The following is a 15,135-nucleotide window of genomic DNA, read 5'->3' as shown; positions in this document are numbered from 1 at the left end:
CTGGGAAATGCTGACCAACGCCCTCTACCAGTTCTTAATTTTGTTAGCTACTTTGTTTTAGGACATTTTGCTGATGTCTAGCGTGAGACCCATTACTGGAAAATGTATACTACTGAGTTTAATAATATTTGAAATCAGGCGCAAGAAATCTAAACAGATGAGCGATAAGGAGGAAGGTTTCATTGGTGGGCAACCGTTTTCTTAGAGGAAATGTACTGAAGTTGGTTGGTAAGGTGGTGAGCATGTGATGGCATGCCTCAAAGAAACCCTGAAGGGAGCTGGTTGATGGAAGTTGAGAGGAAAGAACTGTTATAGAGGACCCTAGCTCTTAAGCAGATGAAGGTTGTTCCTGGAGTACGGGTGGGGTGTTTGTCTTTCTCTATCTTGGGTTAGTGGGAGGCCTGCCTCGATGGATCAACAGGCTGCCTCTGCTGGATGGTGTAGGGTGGAGGAGGGAATTAGAGTGCTGATAATGTACCATTTTGGTTTAAGGTGCCACTGGGTGTTTTGTAGATTTGTTTTGTAAACTGAGATCTAATATTTGACCTGACCATTTTGTTATGCCCCTTCTCCTTACAGAGACTATAACCGTATGGAAGAGGCAGAGTTGCACACTGAACACTGGTGTCCGGTCCCTCTGCCCTCGTATGAAGAGGCAGTGTACGGGTCTCAGGGGCGCCCTTTGTCTCCGACCTCCTTCCATGCACCACTGCCACTCATCATGGCCGAAGAGGATCTCGTGGAACAAGACATTTTTACAGGCCACATGCCAACTGGAGCCAGCCAACACACAGGAGGCTGCACTCCACCCCCGTCATATGAGGAGGTGCAGGCTGCAGTGCGGGGAACGTCTTCAGGCGGTGATTCAGGGACTTTCCTAAACTCTCCCTTGCCTTTCCTCCTTGGGGTACCAGCAGACAAATAGAGGGGTACAAGGCTTAACTTCTGGACACTACCTTGAATTCTCCTCTTTTGGTAATTGCCTCTTTGCCAATAGATGATGCCTACCATTGATCATGGAGATTGTTGGTGGGCCTTCTTGGTGCCAACTAAAGGTCCTGGGAACGAGTTGAATCCATTATTGTATGGGCCTGAAGTGGGGATACCAGGTCGTGGGGCAGTGCTGTCTTCCTCAGTGGGGAGATCTTTTGCCAGAGTACAGTACTGCCAGGCTTTCAGGTGGAGACACTGTCCAAGAGTGGACCGCACATAGGTGAACCCAGTTTGAAAGTAGGACGTTCAACACAGAGATGCTGTTTACAAGCAGGGTTACTGGGCTTGGGGCTTGGTAAAAAAAAATACATTAAAAAAAGACTGGTGTTGGAGGGGTGGGGGGACCTTTATATTTTAGGGTGCTCTTGTTTCTGCAAGTGACCAGTTTGGAGGTTGGGGAAAATGTGCAGGACACACTTCCCACTCACTTCTGGAATATGTGTAAGAAAAACTGATTTGTACCATATATATATATATTTTTAATTTATTGAAATGATATATTTTTGTAAAAAAGTTTTTGTAATAAAAGTTGTTTTAAAAAAAAAAATATTCTGTGCTCTAAACTTTATGGTGATGCCTTGTCACAAATAAACTTCATGGTGGGAGTGCTGAAGGAGATGCTGATAAGTGGAAATAAACCCCCTTCCTAGTGTGTGACTGGAGGTACTTTCGAGGAGAGGGTGGAAGAGCAATAGACTTTGTTCCTTCCAGTGTATGCTGGAGGCAGCCAGCTCTATCCACTCTTCTCAGGTTTTCATTGAAGTTTGTGCTACCAAGAAGGCTTTGCTGGATCTGTACTCACGTTTTTATATATTTTTTTCATATTAGTTCATTAAACCTTTTCTTCCATTGCACATCTTTGGCGCCCTAGTGGGCGCTCTAGCACCACTTTGTGTTGGATGCCCATGGTTTGCTGCTTGTGTTCGTTTTACCGAAAGATGTTGCATAGAGCCCATTTTATGGCTGTTATATCTCCGCTTGAGTATGTAACATCAACCTTACTTGTTCTAATCTACAGTGACTACCCCCAGGAGCTAGTTTGAAATTCAAGTTGGGTTGCCTTACAAAGAAGGGTTTTCTCAACACCCAATATAGCTTTCTGCCAATTCCATAGCGGCACGTGGGCTACATACATTGAGTCCAAAAAGGATACTATACCAGACATTTTCTGCAGCATCCATGTCACCTGTTCTTCCTATTGTCATGATGCATGCACCCTCGCTGAGGTTTCCCAGTAAGTGTTTTTTTTTTTTTTTAAACCTTTTTATTTCGAAGAATATGGAGTTGTCTTTTGAGTGTTCAGGAGTCCTATTGGGCATATTTGCCAGAATTTGAGATTTACTTAGTTATGTTTTTCCAGCATACGAGCTGGTGACATTTTCTGAATATTAATTTTGAACCGAGGGCTTACTTGAAACTTTTATATATAATTTTTATCTTTGTAGAAATAAGCAGTTTGATGTACAGAAAACAGCCATTTCTTTTGCAATGTTTGTTCTTCGCTCAATACCAGTGATAAAAATGTGCATTGAGACTAATTATTGAAGCAAGGGGAGTAGTTAACAATTCAAAAGTAATTCATGAATCCTAAAGCTTAGACAGTCCAATTTAAAAGAAGTGAAGTGATCGAAGGTGTGTTTGGGATTTTTGTCTAAGGCAGCCAGCCACGCCTTATTGTACTGGTCTGCAGATGTAGATAGACTGACCAATTTCGATGTTGGAACATGTGTAAGATCGAAAGAGTCTCCATCTTAGACCGGCTTAGAATGTTCGTGGCTGCAGAACCATAGATTGGCTGGCTACTTTCGTTCTCGGGCCAGCACTTTTTGACAATGAAGACAGTTGATGGTAATAGATGGTCCTTGATCACCCGGGCCAAGTGTCCTGGGCTGGAAGATCGAGCACTCTTTCTCCTCTGTGACATATCGATTACTTGCATCCAACACTCGTTCACGCAAACTTATGAAAGGGCTTCCTTGTCGTGGTCCGTTATGTCAGGCTTGATAGCAGCACAGATACCTAGTCTATGTAGATCCTTTTCCTGACATTTAATACCAGTCCCTTTTCCCTAGGCAGAGAAGAGCTAAGAGCAGTACACCATACAAAGACAAACCTTGAATAAAAGGGGCAGTATAATCTTATTTGGCATGACTGTTCTTCATAAAAGTGTACATATACAGAATATACAAACACCAGGAATGTATGCAGCCAATGGATAATAATTATCAACCTATAATATAACCTGTGAAGCCTCTTATCACTCTCCAAATGACAGCCCCAGCCACTGTCTGTTGCCCTGCACCATTCTTCAACAAGCGATTTTCTCTTTTTCTCCTACAAATCCCAATTTCCTGTAGCCCGATACAATTCTAAAGGCAACCTATTCTGCAAAATGTTTGCCACATGAAGCCTACCAATTCGTTACCTTAACACTCAAAATCTAGTGATGTGATCTTCCATTGGATCAGGAATTCCTTTCAGGTTGTTCTGCAAATGAAGAAGCCTGAGGTTGTAAGTGACGAAACATGTGCTGGCTCTCAAAAATATAAGTGGCAGGGCCCAAGGTATTTTTAAGGAAGGTGCTACTCACTACCCTTGCTCTCATGATCTGCTTCCACCATTGGTGGCTGCTCACTACCGACGGGGGTGCTTGCCAGTGTCTTCAGTGATTCCCCAGTGGCAGACAATGCGAAGGTAGTCTGCAGTGTCTCCAGCACCTAGAGTGGTGGGGTCTAATATCTGCGGTGAACTGCAGGGAGCGTGAAGTCAGCAAGTTTGGGTGGGGCGGGTGGGAGTATGGAGGTGTCTCCCCCTGAGAAATATTTAGGAAAATGGGGTCAATTAGTGCATTTTTTAATTTAAACACTATTTGGCGGTTGATCCTAATGTGTTTGTGCATGCCCCATGATTCCCATGCTTTCGAATACTATTTCTAACAGCCAATGAACAGAAGTGTCATGGATACGCTGTGTTGGGGTTAAAAGGGGACTTGCACATTAACACATCAGATCACAACTAAGAGATGTCACTTTGCACCATGGCATGTGTGAGGAACTTGTCCAGATGATTTTCCTTCACATTCCGAGCATGCAATCTGCGTTTACAATGGTGTAAGTATGAAAATGCTAAGAATAATGCAAGATTGCAGAAGAAACTCATGCCTGGCATGGACCACCTTAAAAGATTTGTATACATTTCCAACTCCCAGCACTTTACATATATAGTACCTCTAGTCCTTAAGCAGTGGGTGTCGGGCCAACAGGTAAGACTGCTGTACAGTGGCAGACATCCGGTCACAAGGGTAGACGATTGCTCCCCTTAGCCTAAACTACTATGTCTACCACTATGCCTTTGTCAAGCATATCTATGATGTCTAAGTCATTTTGAGTTCCTCACTCTTTCCTGGCTTTTATTTTTGCTTTGAAATTGCGCTTTGTGCAGATTATGAACACATGTCAGAAAGATTTAAATGTTAAATGTTGTATACTTGTAAAGCGCACAGCTGCCCCAGCAAAGGGGCGTCCCGGCGCTGTATACCGCTGGGGAACCCGTCCTGGCTTTCCCTGTGGGATGGTCCCTACTGGGAATCCCCAAGGTGGAGCCAGGCATTCCCGGCATTGATGGGGCCGTTGTGGAGATTAGGCAAGCTAATGCCCAGAGTTGCCGAGTGGGACCCCAGGTTAGAGTAGGCACCGAGGCGAGAATTGTCGAGTCCGCTGACCCTGGTCCACGACCCTGTCCGCGTCCGGAATTGAACCCTGGTCCCGGGCCGACTTCTGCTCCCGGGTCTGCCGCCTCTAACCAGTGAGCCACACCACTCCACTAACAACTATTTCACTAGCTTGTGCCAGATTGACAATAGCTCGGGTCTGGATATTGCCGAGCCCACCGTTGGCTCTGGAGTGGTGGGCTCTAATTAGAGAAATATACGATATGGAATCTTCACTAGCTAAAATGAGAGGGATTCAATCATGACGGAAACGGGAAAAAATCTGGGGTATATTTATTCAACATCTTTGACATCTATTTGGTGCTAAAAATTAATATGAGGTATTTAATTTTTCTCTTTCTGAGTTTTAGAAAATTATATATTTTTTCCTTGCTGAGTCTGATGCTATGTATTTGTTCTTTATTTCTCATGTTGACAATAAAAATAATTAAAAAAAAAATATTAAATTGCCCTTTGTTTGTAGTTCTGTATTTATAACTGGAAAAATGAAACTGCAAGAAGCAGAATTAAGAGTAGGGCTAAATAAGCTACTTACACCAGACAAATTGATAACTATGTGATTGGCCTGCAGGAGCTGCCCACACACTGGGTCAGTTTGGTGATGTCTGACTAAAAGGATGTATGGATTTAAGGTTTCAAAACCACCAATAAGCATATAGTGAAATTACTGAAATATCACCCGACCGTGGCTGAATGAGGACACCACACGAAATCACTCCAAATGAAACTGACCCAGATCAGTGGAAATGACAGTGTGACTTTTGCACCACATGACCTCATGAGAAATAATTGACATAATGTAGAGTTACTTTGCAGTAATTACTTAACACCCGGCTTGATCATAATACCATTGATAGCAATTCATGCAGCTGCAGTGAAGCATGCACTTCAAGGTGCTATCTACCTCCTTAGTCAGTAGGGGCAGCAAGCAAACCTTCCACATGATTGTTGGGTATTTTCTCCAGCGCCTAGACCCACGCCGAGCCGACCACCCCTAGCTTTTTCCATGCCCTTATCCCACTATGGCTCAGGACTTCTCACTACAAGTCCTTTACTGTAATCCCCGGGCCCACCCATGCTCTTGGGTATACTGTGCATGTCTTGCCTACTGGGTACGCCTCATTAGCAGTATGCTTTTTTTTTTGTTGGAGGGTTGAGGGTGGTTGTTGTTTTCCCACACTGACTCTGCTGCCTCCTGTCCAAGTACCTGGGCCATAATATTTAACTGACTCGAAACAATAATGTGAGGCGGTGGGAAGCAGAGGTGAGATGAGGCTGGATTATGGAGCCATGTCCGCATCAGACCCATCAGTAAGAAAATCTGTAGTAGTCCACAGGAAGCCAGAGTTTGCAGGGACATGCATGCATGGACGGTATTGATGCGTCCACACAAGCCTTGGCAGTCGCTTCCAGTACGGTGCCAACGTCGTGCAACACAGAATTCAATAATTTCACAGACCGCATGAGAGTTTCTGCCAGCAGTTGCAGGAAAACTAGGTGTCTCTTTTAATCTTGATAATTGGGGTCCACACCAGTGGTACTACTATAAATTGTTCGGTCCCAAACACAAAATAAGCTCCAAATGTTATTTCAAAATGTTTAAAACCACAATAGAGATATGTGGGTCATTAATGATAGGGTATCTTTATGGTACCATCGGGATTTGATGAGATTACTTGTTGAAATGTCATTTAAGTTTCTGTGATTCCCAACTGTGTATTTCTGGCATAAATTCCCATTGGTGTAGTAGAGTCCCTACTAAGCCAACAGTAAGATCTTTTGGCTTGATGACAAAAAAATGGACAGCTTTTAATGATAAGTTCTTAATTGGTTGTATAGGACCTTCACTCTTGTATACAAGCAACATCTCGGGTTGTAAAAGTATTAAAGTGGGTCCTTCTTTCCAATAAAACCGGTTAACAACTATGGCTTTTGTGTGATATTACAGCTTCGTTTAACACGGAGTTAACAACGAAGCGGACAAATAGCACTTAAAAGTTGGATGATGGTTATTTTCAGCATACAGAGATGCTGTCGTAATTAAAATGTGCTTTGATTATATTTTAACTATTAAGATTTACTCGAGCAGCTAAGATTTAATTGTAAAGAGAAACCAAAGGGGGTGATGGACTGAGCGTTGACAATACAAACACTCACCCCCAGTCAACTGATCTGGGTTTAATCCATCACCGTTCTTTAGCTCACTCTGCCACCCCAGTTCAGACATGGCCATATGCAAATTAGTCTGAGCCTGTGCCTCATGGGAACAGTCCAGCCCGAACTGCCAAGCCATGTCTTCCCTGGACCGGAATCAAGCTTCCCAGGACCGGTTTCTGGCATTCCAGTCGTCTTCAGCCGGGCTTGCTTGAATCCAGTGGCAAAGTGAACAAGGGACTGGCTGATGAGGATTATGAATCCGAACCGGTCCCAGGATGCTTGTTTCCGGTCCAGGGAAGACATGGCTTTGCAGTTCGGGCTGGACTGTTCCCATGAGGCACAGGGTCAGACTGATTTGCATATGGCCATGTCTGAACTGGGGTGGCTGAGTGGGCTAAAGAATGGTGATGGATTAAACCCAGATCAGTTGACTGGGGGTGAGTGTTTGGCTCAAACGCTCCGTCCATCATCCCCTTTTGTAAAGATTTAATTGCAGCCTGCCTAAGAAAAATGTGGATTTAAAAAAAATAATCTTTTTAGAATGGAATACTCTACATGCAAAAGTTCACAAACGTAGTTGCTACCCAATCCCAAATCTGTGTTAAAATTGCATACCATGTGACCCCAAGAAGGGCTGTTTTATAATGTGAGATGTTCAGGTTTAAGTGAAATCGCTCGAAAGCGGGAGCTTTTCATGCCATAATGAAATCAATAAAGAAGGAATTGCCGCATTGGACCCATCTGACCAAATGAAAGACAGATGAGAAATTAATTTTCAAAACTCCATTTCGTTAGGCAGCAGTAAGTGTCGATGTTGGAGAGAGAGTGAAATGACATGATAAAAGATTGCCAACGAGACAAGCCTTAGTGCAAAGTCCTGAACAAAGCCCCCAAATAAGGGAGAGGACGTGGTTGGATGCCATGTGGTTGTTTTGGAGTACATTTTGCGTTAAGAGATTTAGGGGCCAAATGTATTATGAAATCGTTTTGCGATTTCCTAATTGCGAATCCTTGAGATTCATAATTAGAAAATTGCAAAACGGTATGTATGAAAGTGTGTTGAACACTTTCTGCGATTACCAGTTGGTCGCAAATGACCTACCTCATGAATAATAATTCGGTAGGCCACACATTTGTGACCCCACTAGGGATCGCAAAAATCCCTAGTGGGTTTCACCTGCACAGCGCTTGGGCTGTGCTTGAGAAATCCATAGTTTTTTTACATAAATCACACAAATCCCGCCTCCTCTCTTCCCTAGCTTCTCATGGGTTCCAGTGCGTGCCATCTACCTTACCTCCATTTCTTTTGGCTGTAGCAAATTTTCCTGCATTTACCAATGCTTGTTTCTGTGTGCTTCTCTTATCAGGTTCCTGCTCCCAAAATACTGTTAACCTCTGCTTTGGCAGAACTATATTTTCATGAAGATTTACCTTTTTACTACTGCAGCATATTTATATACCAATTTATCAACCGGACAGATTAAGTGATTTGCATACTCTCACAGGTTGTTATGCGGCGCCGCAGAGACTCGAGCTGGGATCCCCAGCTCTCATGTCGGCAGCTCTAGTCATTGCGTCACATCCCCTCCACTCCCATGTTATCTGTCGGGGAGCTCTTTCCTTCTCCTGAACGATGATTGATGAAAACAGCTATTTATTACATAGGTGAAACCGAGGCATTAACAATACTTGTTTTTTAAGAGCGGGCAGTGTTCCGTGGGACAACTGCCTGCTCTTGAAGAAAAAAAAAAGTTTGGCATGCATTCCCAAAGGGGAAGGCATCCTCTGGGGACATCTTCCGGTACGTGAATGGGTTACCACCAACTTGAAGTTTGTGGTAAAATGCGAATGTTTTGCAACCGCATTCACGGTCCCAAAACATTCATACATACAGTTATGATTTGGTATTTGGAAGGGATGCTTTAAACGCATCCCTTCCAAATACTGAATCGCAAACCCATTTTGCAATTGGGTAACAGGTTACCGAATCGGTAAATAGGGTTTGATACATGGGAAAAACCTTTTTTGCATTAACAAATGGGCCGATTCAAAGAATCAGCCTGTTTACGGACGCAAAATTGCTTGATACATTGGGCCCTAACTTTTTAGGATGCAGATGGCCAGAAGCAGTGCCTTTTGGCACTGAGTGCTTATGAGCTGTAAAATATTCTGTTGGCGGTGTCTGTTTGCAAGGCTTTTGTGGGCCACCGAGCAGTGCTCAAAGTGAGCCATGGTAAAGTGCTTTGTTGACTTGACTCTCTATGGAGCAGTAAAGGAGTGACTATCTTATATAGTTACCTTATCAAGTGTTTTTTTTTTCTTATGGCCTATTTTGATGGTGTTATACAACACATTGAAAATCTTGTTGGCCTCTTTTTAAGGTTATTCGTTGTCCAGTAAGACTCTAACAATTTCTCAATTACAGAATTCCGTTTCATAGGTATTGGTCTGTATCGAGGAAGACAACCATTCTTGTAGATATTTCTTGCATACGCTTCTTAGACCGCTCCCCATCTTTTTAATCCCACTTAAAGCAGCGAGTTATTAGAAGACAGGTGCTCTAAAAATAGATTTTATTGTGGTACATATACAAAAGCTAAGAGTATTAAGTTTTATTCTTTGGCCAATTTGGTATGCCTCTAGAGAAGGAAACGAAAGATATCTCATGACCAGTGCAATCAAACTACTTACCTAGGCTAAATATGCAATCTATGGAGGGATTCAGCCAGACAAATGCCTTGCATTTATTTTTAGCCAAGTGGGACCATCAGTGGGCAATCGTATAGTGCATATTCAGCGACGAGTGTAAAAAAGATTTTATTATACTTGGTCATAAAATGCAACCGATAAACAAAGATGATAGGTTAGAGTAAAGAGAATCCTAATAAGTGGAAACACGTGACCATTTTCCATAATTATTTGAACCGAAAAACAAATTAAAATCTGCTGAAACTAAAGTGAATAATGATGTCGCTCCTTCTTAAACCAATGCCAAAAATGAGGGAGAATTGCATCAGTGCATTCTCGCATTCACTGTGTTTGTGTGCATGTTTTTATCTGAAACCTCATACAGTGATTAGAAAGCAGGCTAATTGAAATATGTGGAGTCTCGGTTCTCCTGCGCATATTTATTATCATTTACAATGTGAGTCCTGATGCAGCGTAAAGCTTACCAAATTCTTCTTACCATTCACAATAAATCAATATCACTAGGACCATTTCCTAACCCATCCAAACTGTATAATAATTGTTATTCCCTACCCTCCAATATCATGATTTAGGTCCTCCGATGGATCCGTTTTGTTGAGCTGATGAGTACTAGAATACTCGGAAGATGCAAACCATTATCCTATGAGGACCTGTAATAAATAATTGTTAACGTGACCATAATCTTCTCAAATCTGAAACAAAACCTTTCTTAGCGACACATATAGATTCCTTGAAATAATAGACAAAAGAATGAGACAGAATCTATAAAGATAATTCAGGAAAAACATTCATCTAATGCCTGAGGTTGCATAGACCGATCAGGGGCACATTTCAAGAACAGATTTAATGACCATTTGTTAATGCAAGTAATCAAGTAGTTTAGCACAGACCATTTCAGCAGCACGATTCAGCCTATAGAACGCATAGGAAAAAAATACAGATTCAGTTAATCACACAAACCAAAGCCAGGCAGTTCGCTTCAGGTCTGTCTTCAGATGACTCCGTTCAAGCTACAGCACCGCATGCCATAGCAGGAATCAAGTAACTTCTCAGCCGAAAAGTTATTTCCCACACACTTTTACCAGCCGGCAAAGTACAGGGTTTGGAGTTCCAGTCTGAAATAAAGTTCAGTTCATTTTTCACGGGCCAGTGCATAAGGGACATAGAATCAAGAGCCAATCTGACAGCATGCCAAGCAGGAAAGATGAATGACAGCCAGCCCCTGTCTGCTCCCAGATAGAGCAATTATACTCCTAATGTTCCAGGTTTACACCCCTTAATGTATCAATTCCATCAGTCGATGGGGTTTTCATTTGTCATTCACGGTTGGCTGTCATGGGGTGATCAGTAAATCATACAATTCCGGATGAAGTAAATAATCCTTTTTGCAAGTCTCATTATTCATTATGTTCAATTTAGGTAGCATTTCGTCACTTCCATGGAAGTTAAAGTTACTTGTATTTGTCCATAGCCGGTCCGTTCCCAGCTGCCTCTCCCTGGGTTTGCAACAATATTTGTTACAATTCTATCATATACTGTTCTAGTGAAAATTGAGTCTACTGTTAGGCAGATCAGAAGTGAAACTCTACAGAAAGTTCTCATAGGGCTTAGGTGACTGCCTCACATGATTTTACATTAGCATAAGGAACAAGCACTTGCAATGCAATAGGTCTCGCATTAGGAAAGTTTGAGCTATTGGTCTTGTAAATGACAAATTTTGTATTTTTGTGTTGGTTTTGAAAATAGCGAAATTAATAGCTTTGTCATTTACAATGCCAATAGGTATAACTTTCGCAAATGTGACACCTATAGCATTTGTAATGCAAATGTGTTTTATTTACGTGACTTAGATGTATTGATATTACAAATAACTGGCTTTTATTTATTTTTTAATAATTAATACTTAAAAGTTATTGTAATTTATATTGGCAATAGCTTAAAGTCTTGTAAATAACTTTTGTGAAGATTATGTTCAGTATATTTTATTGTGACGAAATCCAAGAATAGATGTGAAATATTAACATCTTTTTGTGACATTTATAATAAAGCTTGAAATATTGAGAGAACATGTTTGAACCAGTTGTTGTTGAATGGTTGCACAGATTGATGCTGTGGTGGCGCTGAGTGATGCTGTGAGGGTGCTGAGTGATGTTGTGGTGATGTGATATATAGAGTGAGGGCGATAAATAGATAGAGTGAGGGCGATAGATAGATAGAGAAAGGGCGATAGAGTGGGGGCGATGGATAGAGTGGGGGCGATAGATAGAGTGGGGGCGATAGATAGAGTGGGGGCGATAGATAGAGTGAGGGCGATAGATAGATAGAGTGAGGGCGATAGATAGAGTGAGGGCGATAGATATAATTATGTGGCACTGAGTGGTATTGTGTGGAGTGTGTTGCATTCAGTAGAATGTAATTATGGGGCATGTAATTATGTGGCACTGAGTGGTATTTGGAGTGTATATTGCATTGAGTGCAGTGTAATTATGTGGCGTGTAATTATGTGGCACTGAGTGGTATTTGGAGTGTATGTTGCATTGAGTGCAGTGTAATTATGTGGCGTGTAATTATGTGGCACTGAGTGGTATTGTTTAGAGTGTATGTTGCATTGAGTGCAGTGTAATCATGTAACATAATTATGTGGCACTGAGTGGTATTTGGAGTGTATGTTGCATTGAGTGCAGTGTAATTATGTGTCGTGTAATTATATGGCACTGAGTGGTATTATAAGGAGTGTATGCTGTATTCAGTAAAGTAATTGTGTGGCGTGTAATTATGTGGCACTGAGTGGTATTTGGAGTGTATGCTGCATTGAGTGCAGTGCAATTATGTGGCATGTAATTATGTGGCACAGTGGTATTTGGAGTGTATGTTGCATTGAGTGCAGTGTAATTATGTGGCGTGTAATTATATGGCACTGAGTGGTATTCGGAGTGTATGTTGCGTTGAGCGCAGTAATTATGTAGCATATAATTATGTGGCACGAAGTAGTATTATGAGGAGTGTATGTGGTATTCAGTAAAGTAATTGTGTGGTGTGTAATTATGTGGCATTGAGTGGTATTGTGTGGAGTGTGTGCTGCATTCAGTAGAGTGTAATTATGTGGTGTGTAATGAAGTGGCATTGAGTGGTATTTGGAGTGTATGTTGCGTTGAGCACAGTGTAAATATGTAGCATATAATTACTTGGCACTGAGTGGTATTGTGTGAGCGTATGTTGTATTCAGTAGAGTGTAATTGTGTGGCATATAATTATGTGACACTGAGTGTGTGACAGTGCAGTGTTTGAGGGTGCAGTATGTGAAAGGTTGCAGTGTGTGAGAGGGTGCAGTGTGTGAGAGGGTGCAGTGTGTGAGAGGGTGCAGTGTGTGAGAGGGTGCAGAGTGTGTGTGGGTGCAGAGTGTGTGAGGGTGAAACAATATTATTTGCCTCTTGCTTGTTTCAATGTTTTGCGATGTAGAATGTACATCCTCTGGCGACGTTTGACGTTCGGTATCCAGTCCTTCACAAGCACAGCTGTGCGTACCCACACGTATATAGCATACCCACACTCGCTACCCTGGATGTGTAAGGGACAGTATCAGCAGCTCCAGGCATTGTAAAGATTTGCTGGCCTCAAAACCCAAGAGTAACGAATACACCTTAAACTCAACACTGCATGCATGCCTCCAAACACCGCCTCGCATCTCACCCTTCCCTGATGAAAGGAGGGAGAAACGTCGCAAGCACCGGAGAACGGCGACGAGCAAACCCCGAAGAAGAACCCCCCCACCCCCCCCGAATGACAGACACCCCCTCAAGAATGACAGATGGTCCACCATACCAGCACATGTCTGCCCCGAATGGGGAGGGGCGGGCAGATATGAGCGACTCTGGGAGACACCTTTCGAGAAACAACGGCGAGCCAAGTGAATAAGATTCGCATTAAATAGCATTCCTCGCTAGGAGTTTTGGCCTGCCGCCACTAGAGGCGGTTAGACATGTGTAAACAACGCCACGCCGAGGCCAGGCGCACGCTCGCTGCCACACTGTGCGTGATTCAGCACAACAAAAGCGTTTACCCCACCTTTATAGGAGTACATTAACAGCCAGCATTTTATAGCGAGCGCACAATGAAACCAATCGTCTGTCAAGGCAGTAAATAACAGGTGTCGTTATCACCGAACTCTACGCTCCTCGCTTTGCTACCATCTCATAGCCACCGGAGCCATTCGTTCAAGCCCCCCCCCCCCCCCCCCCCCCCAATGGAACTGTGGGCTTTAAGGGATATTAAAGCCATGCATACATCGGGTGGGGGGGGCGCAACAGAAGAACACTAGTATTCGGGGGTGCAGGGAAGGTGAGAGGATGGGGTTCTGCCCAGGCACTCCGGTACTGACCATGACCGTTTAAACATTCCAGCCCCGCGGGTTTGGTGCAGTGGCGGCTAGTAATATACTTAAAGTTAATTTACCTGGGCTGTACAGAAGAGGGCCGGGACACTTACTGCCTTATTGATTACTCCGTGGTTCCTGTTAGGCGAGAGTCGGAACTGGGGCACAACACTGCGTGGCGTGCACAATCCCGGGCGGAAGTCAGGCAGGCCGGGGGCGGGACATCAAGACACACCGGAAGCCCAGGCAGGAGCCTACCCAGCACTGGGACGTGTGGACAGGAGGAGAAGGGCGGCTGGCGCTAGCGGGGCTCCCGTGAGGTGAGAGAGCCCCGCACCGAAGGAAGAAACCGCCGCCGCCTGCAACGAGCCCTCGCCTGGAGAGCTGGAGACGAGTACCGGTGAGTGGGGGCCTTTGCTGAGCTGCGAAGGGCGGAGGTGTGTGTTCGCGTGCGGCGGGGGGGCTCTGTATGTGTGTGAGCGTGTGTGTATGTGTCTTGGAGTCTGTGTGTATGCGTGTGTGTGTTTAAAAGAGACCGATGACTGTGGGGGGGGGAGGGTGTGTGAGCGAGCGAGTGTCTGTCTATCTGTGTGTGTATATGCGCGCGCATGTGTGCCAACTTCAAGAAATCGGAGCCGGGGATGTGCACGGTGCAGCGCGGGGCTGGACATGCGCGTTTGCGCACCCAAATCCGCACGAAAAGCTCGTAACACCCTCTTGTCCCTAATTCTCCCGAGACGGGCAGCTATACGTCTCCAGCTGGAAGCATCCTTCGGATGCTATTCCAGCGAGACCTAAAAAGAAAGCTCTGATGCCTACATGGAAAAATAGAGGAATATTGTGATAATATTAATGAAGATCATACATTTACAATTGCATTTAATTTTCATCATTAATTCAGTTATGATTATCTTCATGAAATACATGTCAATATTAAGCACTACTAATAAAAAAAATAATTCTGGTCATTAACGTGTTAACATGCAAGCATAATTTTCAACGTGACAATTTTCAGTGCATGTATTATTTTCATATGCGTTACAAAAAGCCCATATTCATTCTAAGTCAGTTCTCTTTGCAAAACTCATTTATCTACATTTCTTTAGTACCCTTATGCATGTGTATTCATTTTATTGCACATTATGATTATAGTTATTCACAAAAGTGCTCTTTA

At 43.3% G+C, this 15,135-nt stretch overlaps 1 protein-coding gene across 1 annotated transcript in view; it reads left to right on the top strand.

Annotated features, from left to right (window-relative positions):
• LOC147692670 (sushi domain-containing protein 6-like) overlaps window positions 1-1,540 on the top strand; it is a 33,443-nt gene extending 31,903 nt beyond the window's left edge. Inside the window, exon 5 of the mRNA XM_086938847.1 lies at window positions 580-1,540. Within this exon, the coding sequence (XP_086794973.1) occupies window positions 580-925 (346 nt within the window). The 3' untranslated portion in view covers window positions 926-1,540. The remainder of the gene's footprint in view (window positions 1-579) is intronic.
• The last annotated feature ends 13,595 nt before the right edge of the window (window positions 1,541-15,135 follow it).

Source organism: Lissotriton vulgaris, chromosome 9 (genome assembly GCF_964263255.1).
Source record: "Lissotriton vulgaris chromosome 9, aLisVul1.2, whole genome shotgun sequence".
NCBI lineage: Eukaryota > Metazoa > Chordata > Amphibia > Caudata > Salamandridae > Lissotriton > Lissotriton vulgaris.
The sequence above is the reverse complement of the archived record's forward strand: the minus strand, read 5'-3'. Positions and strand labels throughout refer to the sequence as shown.